The following is a 15538-nucleotide window of genomic DNA, read 5'->3' as shown; positions in this document are numbered from 1 at the left end:
AAACAAAGGTATATAATATAAAATAAAAACCAGTAATATAAAATTACAAAAATAATTTTTTTATTTCTTACTTGTTCTTGACAGGAATTCAGACTTTCATTAAAACTTTTCTTTTCGGGAAAAACCTTATAACAAAATGCTCTGAAAGTTTTCCACCCATCTACACATGCAGGTAAACATTGTTCTAATTGGTTATCTTGCTTTTCCCATTCTCCTAACTCATTACATTCGTAAGTTACTGAAAATAAAATATTTTTGCAAATTTTTTCTAAAAATTTTTTTTAAAATTTATTTTTTTATTTTATTTTTTTCTGTAACACTTTAAGGTGTTATGTTTCTGTATATTAAATAGCAAAGGCTTTGCTTATGGTATGTGTTTGAGCTATTTGTAAATGCCAGTCTTAAGAGGCAAATAGTGTGACATTGGTAAGGCTCGAACCCAAAACTTTTTAGCTTGTAGAGTCCGCTACCATAACAGATTAATTATCATGAAAAATTCTAGATTTAAGATGTGACCAAATTTTGACAATTTAAATGCCGACTGTATGCTGGGCTTTTAACACGTTTTAAATAAATAAAAATACATACAATAAACATATTAAAATTAGATTTTTAAAATTTAGTTATTAGAATAATAAATAACATGCCCTTAAGTATGGTGTAGTGGTAGAAACACTTGCTACATCACACATGAGGTCGTGGATTCAATCCCTACTGATTTTATGCTGTAATCTAACCCAAATGTAATCTAACCCAAAAAGTAAGGCGCTATAAACGGTATTAACTTCTGCTGAGCCAGCACTTAATCAGCAGAATAATTATCGGGCAATTATAATCTATAATATCCCAAACTGCCACAGGCAACTCGAGACTGGGTTGGAGTAACTGATGTTACTCTATATTTAATTTACGCATTCAACTTTCTCACATCGAGGATAAAGATATCTTCAAAAAAAAAAAAAAAAAAAATCAATATTACAAAAAAAAAAAAATCAATATTACAACTTGAACTTATTTTAGCCATACTTGCAACTTTAGATGGTCCAGCTAGGTTTTGTCCTTCACATAGGAACCTTACAGTATCTCCATGTACATTTACTGATGGTGTGCTAGTAGAAATTGTTCCAGGAATTGTGACTTGCAATTTTTGGCAAGTTATAACTAAAAAATGTAAAATTTCATTTTAAGATTTTTTTTTCCAGTTTTGTTTTATAAATGCGTTACAATTACAACAATCCAAAACCAAAGGTTATTGATAAATTTAGGGTGCTGGGCACTTATGCTTTAGGTTTGGAGTTTGATTCCCATTGCCTTTAAGTAAAAATAACCTTAATTTGAAGTAAATTTATAAACAATACCAAAAATAGAGAATTTTTGATAAGGAATTAAAAGGTTAAAAATATTTAATTACGATTGTTTGCGTAGTCATTTTTGTACATCTATATAAAGGGGTCTTAAACAAAAAATATACGTATATATGAGCCATTAAAAAAAAAAAACTGCTATTTGTTGTGCACAGCCAAAATTTTAGTAACAAACAAATTGGGTAAAAAAGTAGCCTAAAAGCTGGCATTGAACCAGCTTAGTAAAAATAACTATAAGAACATAAAATCATATTAAAACATCATTTTATTTATATCTTTAAATTTGTGCCAAACAAAAAAATAACCGTCAGCATAGTGTAGTGGTCAGAACATTTTCTACACTACATGAGGTCCTGAGTTCGATCCCCACTGCTCTTATTTTGTAGCGCCCTTAAGTAAGGCACGATAAACAGTATGAACTCCTGCTGAGCTAACACTTAATCAACAGCTTAATTGTCGGGCAATTATAATCTATAATATCCCAAACTGCTACAGACAACTTGAAACTGGGTCGAAGTAACAGATGTTACTCTGTGTTTAGGTTGCGCATTCGACTTTTCCACATCGAGGATAAAGATATATACAAAAAAACTCACGTTTACATGACGCAGGCGGTGGACTCCATTCACTATTAACACAGGACATCTCATGTCTATATTCATCTCTCAATACCCAGTAACCGTAGTGGCATTGTGTTGTTGCTTTACTTAGAACATCCAACCCAAACGAGGCTGCTGAGAAGTGGTGTTGAATGGTTTCAGATTGGTGTAAGTTTAAGGGAATGTTTCTGCAGGTTTTGCCTGTTGTATAATATTGATAAATTAGAAACCACATTTCATTGCTGTAAATCATCCATACACCGGCAGCATGGTGTAGTGGTAAGAACACTTGCTACACCACACATAAGGTTGTATGTTCAATCCCCACTGATCTCATACGGTAGTGCCCTTGAGTAAGGCGCTATAAACAGTATCAACTTCTGCTAAGCAAGCACTTAATCGGCAGCGCAATTACCGGGCAATTATAGTCTCTGTAATATCCCAAACTGCTGAAGGCAACTCGAGACTGGGTCGAAGTAACTGATGTTACTCTATGTTTAAGTCGCGAATTTGACTTTCCCACGTCGAAGATAAAGATATATACAAAACAAAAATATATATATATAATGGTGCTAAGTGGACAATATATCTATATATATATATGCATGTTTGGCCTATTTATATGCCTACAATATAAATAAAACTGCCATTTGTGGTGTTCAAGTAAATTATTGCAGAAAATATAAATTGCAAGTTGTAACCCTATTATGACAATAAAAATGTCAACCATAGATCAAGCTATTGACTAGATGAAAAAAAATGAACAACTTTTTGAATTGTATTTAAATATAAAAGACTGTGAGTTAAAATGTTAACTTACTACATTTGTTTATATCACATTCTTGTTTTTCAGCTCTTGCAACATCAGTATAACACCATGGCCCAAACTCTGATCTAAAATTAATTGTTTAGGTTTTTAATTTATGCAATAAAAATATATTTATATGTTGATCGACAAAAAAAATTGATTAACAAAAATGGTGAAAAAAATTATGTTGATCAACAAAAAAGATTAATCCAGAGAAAATGTTGAACAACAAAAATATTGATCAACAAAAAAAACAATCAACAAAAATATTGATCAACAAAAATAACAATCAACAAAAATGTTGAACAACAAATATATTGATCAACAAAAATATTGATCAACAGAAATACCAATCAACAAAAATGTTGAACAACAAAAATATTGGTCAACAAATGTTGAACAACAAAAATGTTGATCAACAAAGTGTTGAATTAACAAAAATTGTTGGACAACAAAAAACTTACTTATCCAGATTTCTACAGAAATTGTGATCAGATTCTAACCCATCTTCCAAATGTGAACCCCAATTAACACAAGACCCCACTCTCGTCTCGTTTGTTGACCCAACATAATCTGCCCCAATATCTCTATAACATTCAGGCTCTATAAAAAAAAAAATTTTTACCCCTGAAATATTAAAAAACTTCCCCCCCCCTAAAAACATGCCCCTCCACCCTTCCAAAAAAAATAAAAAAAATTGTTTGTATTTTTTTAATAATTTTTTTATTTACCAGCTTGGCATACAAAGAATAATTCCTCCGATCCACTAACAACATCCCAATGTCCATCCTTGTTAATTACTACTTTTGCTGTTGGGCATAGCGGTACAATACATTCTTCTTTTTCATATCTCTGTATGTATAAACAATATTAAGTTAGTTTTCCTTCTATTTTACATTATTTCAATATATAAACAACTTAAAATTAAAAAAATTGCAATAAATAAAACATTGCATTTAATATCAATACTGCTATTTTGTGAAGCTTATTAAGAAAACAAAAACACAGAACCTGTACCAAAAATTTTAAAAAAGTATGCAGTGGGAATCGAACCTAAGACCTAACGCCTGAACCAAAAACTAAAAAAGATATGCAGTGGGAATCGAACCTAGGACTTACAACCTGTACCAAAAATTTTAAAAAAGGTTTGCATGGGGAACCAAACCTACGACCTACAATCTGTACCAAAAATTATAAGAGTATGCATTGGGAATCAAACCTAAGACCCTTACCCTGTGACAAAAAATAAAAAAATGTTAAGCAGTGGGAATTGAACCAACCTTGAACCCACAACCTGTACCAAAAATAAAAAAAGGATAAATACAATTAGTTAAAAATAAATTAACTTACAGCATTAACAGTTACAAAACACCAAGGTTTTTTAATATTGTCATAATTTCCACAAAAATTTTCTCTCAATTCTGGATTTTGTAATTTCTGTGATTTTGTCCAATAATTACAACTAAAAATATTGAAAAAAAAATAAAAATATCTTTAACTGAATTAAATTTTAGGGCAACAACAGTTTTAAAAGTTATTTTTTTTTTACATTTTTCCAGTTTTTGTTGTAGATATTTTCCCATTATAAAAGATGTGGGTTTGATTAGAATAAGCACAACTTGTTGTAGTTTCTAATGCAGTGTTTATTGAAAATCTAAACAAAAATATATTTTTTCCAAATATTTTAAAATTAATTTTTTAACAGTGAATTCCAAAATTAATTGGCTTAATTTAAATTCTGATATTAAAAAAGTATATTTTAGAAAGTGGTAATTTAATAATTTTTTAAAACCTTTTTTTATATTTATTGATTCTCAATGTGGAAAGATCGATTTTATAGTCTAAACATAGAGTGCCATTAGTTACCCCAATTTAGTCTCAAGTTGATTTTGGCAGTTTGGAATATTATAAATTAATATTGCCCATAATTAAGCTGCTGATTAAGTTTTGGCGCAAAAGTTCATACCATTTATAGCGCCTTACTTAAGAGCGTTACAGCAGGAGATCAGTGGGGATCAAACCCAGGACCTCATGTAGTGAAGCCATGTGTTCTAATTACTATACCATGCTGCGGGTCTGTTTAGTACCAACAAAAATTTAAATATAATTTTAAAAAATATTTTTAGTTGTTACTTGTTAAAAGCGAACCACATGCCGCTGACATGACTTCTTAATTTTATTCCACTAGATTTACCTTCAAAACTCATAACTAAGTCTAACTTCTTAAGTAGATGGACACTAAAAATATTAAATTACAAGAAAATCTTTTCTAATTTATTATAAATATTAAAAACTAAAATTCAACCTAATGAAACGACTGTTACCCTGACCATGTCTGGAGTTAAATTTGGCATTTTTTTATATAACTTTATCTTTGTTATGAAGAGGTCGACTTTACAACCTAAACATAATGTAACATCAGTTACCCCGACCCAGTCTCAAGTTGCCTTAGGCAGTTTGAGATATTATTGATAATAATAACATGATAATAAAGCTGCTGATAAAGTGTCGGCTTATCAGTAGTTCATATTGATTTACTTAAAGACGCTAGAGCATTAATGAAGTAGGAATCAAACCCAAGACCTCAAATCTATTCTTATAATATTATCAATGTTTTTACTTAGAAATTATTATACCTGTAATACTTAATATCAATATTGAGATCATTTCTATTATAAACATCTCGTGGATACAAAGTCCAATGCTGTAGTGGATCAAATAAATTACAACTTGCTGACAGTATAAAACTATCTGTTCTATCTACAACAAGAAATTTACTTGAATTTTATGTTTATTTATCCTAGGTGTAAAAAACTGACTTCACAGTTTTACCGTAGAGTAACATTTGTTACCCAGACTCAGTCTTTAGTTGCGTTTAGCAGTTAAGATATTTTAAGTAATATATCCTTAATAAAATCCAATGTTCTTAAAAAGGGTTAGTAAACACTTCAAATATTATAGAAAGTATTTTAGTTTGAGTTATTTACAATATTTTTTTTATGTGGCAGCATGGTGTAATTACTTGGCTTTAGTACATGAGGTCCTGGGTTCAATCCCCAATACTTTCATGCTGTAGCGCCCTTGAGTATTGCGCTATAAACAGTATAACCTCCTGCTGAGCCAATACTTAATCAGCAGTACAATTATCGGCAATTATAATCTATATAATATCCCAAACTTCCAAATGCGACTCGAGACTGGTTAGGGTTAACTAATGTTACTCTATGTATAGTCTTGAAGTTGACCTTTCCAGGATTTAAATGTAAAAAAATATATATCAATACCACTTTGAGCTTTTAGACAGCGTCTTGTCTCATAATGCATAATCATTGTAGGACTTTCTGTAAACCTCCATATCTCATTCTGTCTGTATCCAAGTTGATTACAAGTACTTGTAAACACATTACCAGTTTTATCTGTCTAAAAAAAGTTTAAAATAAATGTTTTTATGTTCAGTTTAGGGGGATTATATTATTACTAATACATTTATTCTCAAAGTTAGAAACAAAGTTACCTGCAGCTTGGTGTAGTGGTAAAAACACTTGCTACACCACACATGAGGTCGTAGGTTCAATTCCCACTAAGCTCATGCTGTAGGGCCCTTGAGTAAGGCGCTATGAATGGTACGAACTTCTGCTGAGCCAACACTTAATCAGCAGTATAATTATTGGGCAATTATAATCTATAAAATTCCAAACTGCCACAAGCAACTTGAGACTGGGTCGGAGTTACTGATGTACTCTATGTTTAAGTCGCACATTCGACTTTCCCACATCAAGAATAAAGATATATACAAAAAAAAAAAAGTAATCTTTGTTACCCTGAACCAGCCTTAAGTTGACTTTGGCAGTTTTTGATATTATTAATTATTATTAGCGGTAAGAATTAAACCCAGAATCCCATGTAGTAAAGCCAAGTGTTCTTAACATTACACCATGCTGCCAATTGTAAATTTAACAAAAGAAACACAGAAGCAGTGGGAATTGAACCCAAAAGATCACATAGAAAATTCAAATAATTGTAACCTATACTTTGCTACTGATTTATTACTTATATTAAAAAAATGTGTAGAGAAAAAATTTAATCCTTTAATTTTAAAACCTACTTTTAAGCATAATTCATTAAACGCATTTTTTATTGAAAATTTAGCTCCAGATGCAACATTTCCTCTAGGACCTAAATAATTAAATAATAAAAACAATATGTGTATAAAAAACTTGGCAAACCAAAAAATTAACAGTAGTTAAATTGTGGGCAAACCAAAATTGGGTCAATGTATATCATGTATATTTAATACATAACTCAAAGTATATGTATAGATAATATAAATAAAGCATTTTTATTTAAATTTAAGTAAACTGAATTATTACTTTGTAAATCACAAACTGTTCGGTTCTTCGATTTCCAAATAATCCATTTGGAAGCAGAAGAACTTTCGCTTGTTATCTAAATTTAAATAATAATAAAATAAAACCGGCAGCTTGTGTGGTGGTTAGAACACTTGATTTTACTATATGAGGTCCTGGGTTCAATCTCCACTGGTCCCATGCTGTAGTGCCCTTGAGTAAGTTGTTATAAACAGTATAAACTCCTGTTAACCCAGCACTTAATCAGCAGCTTAATTATTAGGCAATTATATTCAATATTACTTTTTTTTTCACATCGAGGATAAATAAATTCTTTTAAAAAAAATAAAGTTTTTTTTTTACAATTAAAAATTGATTAACTAATGCCAGCATAACAAAGTAGTAAAAATTTAGTATTTAACTACATCATGATGGCCTGGGTTTAATTCCTCGTGCTTTCATGTCAAAGCATCCATAAGTAAGGTGCTATAAACAATACTAGCTCCAATCAAGCCAAAAATTAACTACTCAAATAAATGTGTAAATATAATCGAACATAAGCATCTCAAGACAGAGTCAGTGTAACAAATGTTTAAGAATAAATAAAAAAATTAAAAAAAAAAAAAAAAATTTTTAAATATCTTCTTTTTAATTACTTACAATTGCATAATTTTCATTCACACCCAACCACATGCTTGATGACTTAACAGAGAGAGTTAAATCTTTATTACATTTCCATTCCTGTTGTTTAACTCCAGTATTACAAGGTTTTAACGTAACAACAGATCCAGATTTACTGGCGTTTTGAACCATACAATAAGCTAAAAAAACATAATTTGTATATAAAATAGAGCTAATTAAGTGATGTATATGTATGTCCAATTTATATCCCTGCAATAAAAATAAAACTGCCATTTGTGGTGCACAGGCTAATTATCATGTGCAAATATTATTTGTGAGTTGTGACCATATTATGACAAATAAAATCCCAACTGTTGAGCCAGCAAGCAACTAGTGGTATAAACAAAAAGTCTATAGTTCGATCCTTACTGCTTTCATGCTGTAGCTCCATTATGCAAGGTGTTATAAACTATCTCATAAATATGTTGGGGTAACAAATGGTACTCTATCTTCTTAAAGCCAGTTAAGGTTAAATAAACTGCCTTATATAAGATTTCCTATATTTATTTTATCGAAACTGTATTGAAAAAAATTAAAAAAAATTAAAATGAAAATTCAGACTTACATGATTGCAAATGCATGAAAATATTTAAAGTTCCCATTAATTTGAGCCATCTTTGGCTTGGTGAATACTTGCATTCTAATAAAGTTAACTCTGCTTTGGGTCTATAAGTTGAACTAGTAGGAAGGTCAACATATTTTAATGTATTGTTTACACCCAAGCATTTACCGGTCTCTAGGTTGTACAGTTGGAAAGAGTCATCTAAAGTAAATATGATTTTTAATTTTTTTGTGTATATTTTTATTCTTAATGTGAAAAAGTACTGTGTAAAGCTTAAACATAGAGTAACAGGTACCCTGACCCAGTGTAGAGTTGCCTGTGGCAGTTTGGGATATTATAGATTATAATTGCCCGATAATTATGCTGCTGACTAAGTGCTGGCTCAGCAGGAGTTTATACCGTTTATAGCAATTTATTCAAGGGCGCTACAGCATGAAATCACTGGGGATCAAACCCATGACCTCATGTAGTTTAAGAGGTGTTCTGACCACTACACCAGTATTTATTTATCTTCATTGCGAAAAGGTTGACTTTTGACCCAAACATAAAGTAACATTTGCTACCTTGGCCCAGTCCTGGGTTGACTATGACAGTTTGATTAATTAGAGCTTATTATTGCCAAAAATCAACCTGTCAAATAATTATATAACACCTTACGCAAAGGTTTTTTAGCATGCAGAAGGTGGAGTTCAAACTAAGAACCTTAAGTAGTAAAGTCTAAAAAGTACTAGCCAAAATTTCAATAGAATTTAAAAATATAACAAAATTTTTAAAATATTTTAAAATTTTACCTTCAGGTAGTTTTCTTAGTTTGGCCAAATCTGAATAATGTCCAGCAGAAGAAGTAACAGTCCAAGCACTTGTGTCTGAACTTGTGACAATTATTTCTCTTTGGTTTAATGATACATCCAGATGTAATTCCTAAAACAAAAGTGCTTTTTATTAAATGTTTAAATTAAACCTAATAAATGTTAAAGTAGATATTTTTTAAAGACATAAAGTTTTAATTTAGCTAATTTAATGTCTGTAAATATAAAAATAATGTTTATCAGAAACTTGTGTGGTGGTTAGAACACTTGACTTTACTACATGAAGTCCTGGGTTTAATCCCTACTGCTTTTATACTGTACTCTTAAGTAAAATGTTATAAACGATATAAATTCTGCTGAGCCAGCACCTAATCAGCAGCTAAATTATCGGACAATTATAATCTATAATATCCCAAACTGCCAAAGACAACTCGAGACTGAGTCGAGTAACTGATGTTACTCCATGTTTAGGCCCCATGTTGACCACATTGAGGATAAATAAATACAAAAAAAAAGTTGTACGGCATAAAAATAGTAGGGATCGAACCCACGACCTTATGTAGTAAAGCAAAGTATTTTAACCACAACACCATATTGCCAGGGACTGTAAACCAGAGTGAAAAAAATTATTAAAGTATTTGTTTTTGCTATTTATAGGGTTTTTAGCTTACCGAGTTAAATTTGGAGTAATCCAGGTACATTCTATCACCATTTGGTTTCCAACGTTGAGTTATTTTATTCCCATCACAAGTTTGAAGAGTAACTGAAGCATCTATATCAACTTCTGAGGCCTCAATACATTTCTGTTACATATTTTTAACATGCAGTAATTTTTTAGATAGATTTTGCCGTGCTAGCCTAGTCTCAAGTTGCCTTTTAACTTTTTAATTGCACCGGCAGCTTGGTGTGATGGTTATAATAATATATTTTGATATGTAAGGTCATGGGTTTGATTCCCAATGCTTTCATGGTATAAAGTTTTTGGCCCAAAAACCAATCAATTAATTAATTATTTAAAAATTATTATCAATATTATCCCAAACTGCTAAATTTAACTCAAGACTGGGTCAAGGTAATAAATGTTACTCTATGTTTAGGTCATGAAGTCAACCTTCCCACATCAAGAAATAATTGCATTGTTAATCCAGTAACATTCTAACAAAAAATATTGGTAAACATTAATAAGTTATGCATGAATTAGGCCCTACTTTAGGACTCTATAACAGAGCTACCATTAGACAAAACCCAAGCTATCATGTCTTTCCTGTGTTTTAAATTACAAACCTTGCTATTCACATGCATTATCCTACTTCTAGTTGCATCCCAAACAAAAAGATGACTTTTAAGTCCTGGTGTATTCGGTTTCACTCCAGCACAAGCTAAAATAAAGTTTTTATAAAGTTAAAGGTTTAGTATTACTTTTCTATGAATAAGCTAAGTGACTTAAACACAGAGTAGCATTTGTTACCCCAACCCAGTCTTCAGTTGATTTTGTCAGTTTTTAATGTTATTGTTTACAATTGTCTAATAACTGAACACCGGCAGCATGGTGTAGTGGTAAGAACACTTGCTACACCACCATGGGGTTGTTGGTTCAATACCCACTGCTCTCGTACTGTAGCGCCCTTGAGTAAAGCAATATAAAAGGTACAAACTCCTGCTAAAGGCAACTCAAGACTGGGTCGAAGTAACTAATGGTACTCTTTGTTTAGGTTGCGCACTTCACATCCCACATCGAGGATAAAGATATAAACAAAAAAAATAATAATCTGCTAAATGATTTTATTGCGCCTTACCTAGGGGCACTACATATGGAAGCAGTAAGAATTAAACCCAGGACCTCATGTAGCAAAGCCAAATGTGCTAACCATTACACTATTATGCGAGCTGAAAATAGTCTGGTAGTGTGGTATACTAAATATGATAGCCGACTACAAGCCAAAGGATTTTGGGTTTGAGACCCACCAATGCAACACTATACACCCTTAAGGCCAGCGACTATTTTAAAACGAGCCCAAACAGTACACTCTAGCACAATAAAATAAAAAAAACTATCTGGTAATGTGATTTGAAATAAAAAATATACTATAAACAACAATAAAAATATAATATGACAACAGTAAAAAAATAAAAAAGAAACAAAAAACATAACCATGTAGTACCAAAAAAATAAAAATAACTTAGTTTTAAATTATTTTTTGAACACGTACCTGTTTTAATTAAAGAATTTGAAACTCCGGCTAAAAAAGAATATTTATCAACATAATTTCCAAGTGCATCGACACATTGGTAGCCAAGTCGAAATGCAGAAATATCTGATAACTAAAAAAAAATAATTAAAAAACTTTAAAAAAAATTTTAAATGAGATTTTGAAAAATGCTCTGTAACTAGTTATTTAAAATAATTACACAAACGCACAAATATAATAATATTTAAAACTAATAACAGGTCTTAAGACTGAATAAGGGTGACAAAAACTAAAGGGATAGTGTAGTGGTTGGAAAACTTAACTTCAATACATAAAATTCTAAGTGTGATTTCCAATGTCTTCTTTCTGTATGGGCCTCTAAGTAAGGCCTTATAAACAGTGGCCTATAAGTTTCTGCTGAGACAAAAAACAAGTAGATATGATAATTTTAAAGCAATTATAAACAATAATGCCCTAAACTGCAAAAATCAACTACAGACTAGTTTAGAGTAGCAAATGTTACTTATTGTTCAAGCTGTAAAATCGACCTTTCATATTCAAGAATAAATAAATACAAAAACACATTTAAAAATATTTTAAGGATGTTAGCCATTTTTAAATAGCTTTGTCATCGTAAATATATTAACTTTATAAGTTTGGGCAATTTCAGTGCACTGGGGAATCTCACAATAATCTCTTTCTACCGTCTCATCTACGGTGTAACACCAAGGTCCCTTTGGGTCCAAGTTTGGATTTCTAAAAAAAATAATGTAAAATTATAAAAAAAGACTTAGATTATTTTTTGCTTGGTGGGAATGCATGTTAAATCTTTTAAGCTTTAGAAAAAAAGTATACTTTATTAGGAATCTAACTTGCAGTCTTAAGTTGAGAATTGTAGAAATGGTATTTAAAATTTATTCCAAGTATTTAAAAAAAAAAATTTTTATTAAAAAAAATTAACCTATATGCTTTATAAAATTTAAACTCTTTTTTATTATCATTTTTACAACAAAAAATTGATATTATACCTGCAATAATTATGATCTATATCTCCATGAGGTTTAAACTTAACGATATGAGGTGTATTCTCATTCCAAGGTTGACATGTTATCCCTTCCCATGTTTCTTCTATCTATTTATTGTTTAAAAAAAATATTTTATGATAAGCACAATAAATTAGGGTTATGGTGTGGTTTAACTACATTAGGTCCTGGGTTTAATACTCACTGCTTTCATGCTGTAGTACCCTTATGTAAGCCAGCAAGGTGTTATAATTAGTGCAAACTAGTACAGAATCTTAGGTTTAAATTCCATTACTTTTTTGCTGTAGCCTCTTAGATAAGGTAAACAACATAAACTTCCGCTGAGCCAACATTTGCGACTTAATTATTGGGCAATTGTATTCTATAATATCCCAAACTGCTAATAGCAACTCAACATTGGGTCAGGGCAACAAATACTACACTATATCAAAGTTTAAAAACTAAAAAGAACAATTTAAAACTAAAACATAGTTTAAAAACAGTTAATTTTATGATATTAGGTATCAATTAAAATTTAATAAACAAAAAAAATTTGATTTATTTATCTTACCATTCCCATATAGTCGTACCCCTCCCCCAACACACAGTCAACTTTCCATGGTTTAAAGTTCCCAACAGGGGTGTTATCAAAGTCATATCTCAAGTGGTGACCTTGTACAGGTACGCTATAGAAATTCTCTTCAATACCTATAATAAAAGTTTTTTTTAAGTTAAATTTACTAAAAAAAACATTTTGGTACATTAAAAAAGAGAAAAAGAGGTTTGGAGTTTGATTCCCACCGCTTACAGTTTCAAATGTTAGATTTTAAAAATTATTTTAAATTATATACATTTTTGGTAAAAAAAATTGTAACAATAATAAAGAAATGAGGTTTGGAGTTTGATTCCCACTGATTACAATTTTAACATCGAATTTTAAAAGTTTTTTTTAATTTATAGGCCATACCACAAATGAGAAAATAAGGTTCTAAATTTAAATCCCTCTGATTACATTTTAAAATTCTAGCTCTACTTAATCTTAGTCAAGTTCAAGTCTAAGTTCAATTCTAAAAATTTTAAAATTTTTTTCGTAATTCAAAAATTCTTTTTATTCAATACTATATATTTTAACTTTTTTTATTATATTTAAATACAATTTTTTATACTTACCTATATACACATTGTCAGTGATATCAGCATCTAACAAACTAACCACAAAATCATTTGCTTCTTTGTTTTTAACAGAAGCTAAATACGAGCCGTGTTTTATACAATGTTCCTTTGCTTCTGAGTGATTTTTATTAAGTTTAAACAACCGGTAACATGCAGGATCTAATGGTTTGTCTATGTTATCAGCTTGAGCGTTATCGTGAGTAACCCATAATGAAGGACAGTTGCTGTTGGGGTAACCAGGGCCAATTTCTAAAAAAAAAAAAATTTTTAAATGTAAAAAGGTCAATTTTACTGTCTAATGTATGTCATTTTGATTCAGCATCTGTTATCTTTAAAATGCCCAGAGTAAGGGCAAGCAGATTAATAGGTTACATATTAATAGAGTTAGTTCTAGCAGTGGTCAGAACACTTGACTTTACTATATTAGGTCCTGGGTTTGATCCCCACTGCTCTCATCCTGTAGCAATTTTTAGTATGGCGCTATAAACTGCCTACGCTATAAACTGACTCCTGATGAGCCAACACTTGTTTAGCAGCCTAATTTTCGGGCCTAATTTTTAATTATATTTTATAATATCTAAAACTGCCAACGCAACTCGAGACTGGGTCGAGTACCTGATGTTGCTTTATGTTTAGGTCATGAAGTTGACCTTTCCCATCGAGGATAAAAATTTATATAAAAACAAAAAACATAAAGTCAGCTTTTAACAATTGAAAAAGAATAATTAAGTACTTACTGGCACAAGCTATATTTCCATTGCAAGGTTGATCTTCATTATTAGGTCCACTACACGGAGGAATACTGTCAGGACCTCCAACACATTGTCTTGTATGTGATTTTCTCCCACCTACACATGTCTGTGAACAATCACTCCATGAGGACCAGTCAGACCAATATACTATAAAAATGGTTAATAATATTAATGGTGTTTTTTTGGCCAATACACTGTAAAAATGGTTTTAAATGGTTTTGGTAAATTTTTCGACTAAGACACTGTTAACATGGTTAATAAATAGTATTGGTTATTTTTTTGACCAATATACTATAAACATTGTTAAAAATGGTAATGGTAATTTTTTTAAACCAATACACTGTAAACATGGTTAATAAATAGTAATGGTGATTTTTTTAAACCAATACACTGTAAAATTGGTTTATAAATAGTAATGGTGATTTTTTTAATCAGTATATTGTGAAAATGGTTAATAAATAGTAATGGTGATTTTTTTAACCAGTATATTGTGAAAATGGCTAATAAATAGTTATGGTGATTTTTTTAACCAATATATTGTAAACATGGTTAATAAATAGTAATGGTGATTTTTAACCAATATATTGTGAACATGGTTAATAAATAGTAATGGTGATTTTTTTAACCAGTATATTGTGAAAATGGCTACTAAATAGTTATGGTGATTTTTTTAACCAGTATATTGTAAACATGGTTAATAAATAGTTATGGTGATTTTTTTAACCAATATATTGTAAACATGGTTAATAAATAGTTATGGTGATTTTTTTAACCAATATATTGTAAACATGGTTAATAAATAGTAATGGTGATTTTTAACCAATATATTGTGAACATGGTTAATAAATAGTTATGGTGATTTTTTTAACCAATATATTGTAAACATGGTTAATAAATAGTAATGGTGATTTTTTTAACCAATATATTGTGAACATGGTTAATAAATAGTAATGGTGATTTTTTTAACCAATATATTGTGAACATGGTTAATAAATAGTAATGGTGATTTTTAACCAATATATTGTGTACATGGTTAATAAATAGTAATGGTGATTTTTTTAACCAGTATATTGTAAACATGGTTAATAAATAGTAATGGTGATTTTTTTAACCAATATATTGTAAACATGGTTAATAAATAGTAATAGTGATTTTTTTAACCAATATATTGTGAACATGGTTAATAAATAGTAATGGTGATTTTTTTAACCAATATATTGTGAACATGGTTAA

General features: G+C 30.1%; 1 protein-coding gene across 1 annotated transcript in view; it reads right to left on the bottom strand.

Annotated features, from left to right (window-relative positions):
• LOC145753507 (uncharacterized) overlaps positions 1 to 15538 on the bottom strand; it is a 71129-nt gene that overhangs the window by 50266 nt on the left and 5325 nt on the right. The window contains exons 10-33 of the mRNA XM_082569910.1: positions 14291 to 14452; positions 13551 to 13802; positions 12952 to 13088; positions 12387 to 12490; positions 12006 to 12114; positions 11380 to 11491; positions 10454 to 10548; positions 9841 to 9972; positions 9152 to 9281; positions 8364 to 8561; positions 7778 to 7938; positions 7142 to 7217; positions 6877 to 6947; positions 6056 to 6191; positions 5408 to 5531; positions 4905 to 5009; positions 4321 to 4425; positions 4122 to 4233; positions 3503 to 3623; positions 3236 to 3374; positions 2784 to 2857; positions 1961 to 2164; positions 1027 to 1161; positions 72 to 238 (exon numbers count right to left, since the gene is read on the bottom strand). Coding sequence (XP_082426036.1) covers positions 72 to 238; positions 1027 to 1161; positions 1961 to 2164; positions 2784 to 2857; positions 3236 to 3374; positions 3503 to 3623; positions 4122 to 4233; positions 4321 to 4425; positions 4905 to 5009; positions 5408 to 5531; positions 6056 to 6191; positions 6877 to 6947; positions 7142 to 7217; positions 7778 to 7938; positions 8364 to 8561; positions 9152 to 9281; positions 9841 to 9972; positions 10454 to 10548; positions 11380 to 11491; positions 12006 to 12114; positions 12387 to 12490; positions 12952 to 13088; positions 13551 to 13802; positions 14291 to 14452 — 3161 coding nt within the window. The remainder of the gene's footprint in view (positions 1 to 71; positions 239 to 1026; positions 1162 to 1960; positions 2165 to 2783; positions 2858 to 3235; positions 3375 to 3502; positions 3624 to 4121; positions 4234 to 4320; positions 4426 to 4904; positions 5010 to 5407; positions 5532 to 6055; positions 6192 to 6876; positions 6948 to 7141; positions 7218 to 7777; positions 7939 to 8363; positions 8562 to 9151; positions 9282 to 9840; positions 9973 to 10453; positions 10549 to 11379; positions 11492 to 12005; positions 12115 to 12386; positions 12491 to 12951; positions 13089 to 13550; positions 13803 to 14290; positions 14453 to 15538) is intronic.

Source organism: Corella eumyota, chromosome 5 (genome assembly GCF_963082875.1).
Source record: "Corella eumyota chromosome 5, kaCorEumy4.1, whole genome shotgun sequence".
NCBI classification, from domain to species: domain Eukaryota; kingdom Metazoa; phylum Chordata; class Ascidiacea; order Phlebobranchia; family Corellidae; genus Corella; species Corella eumyota.
Note: the sequence above shows the minus strand (reverse complement) of the source record. Positions and strands in the feature narration are given on the sequence as shown.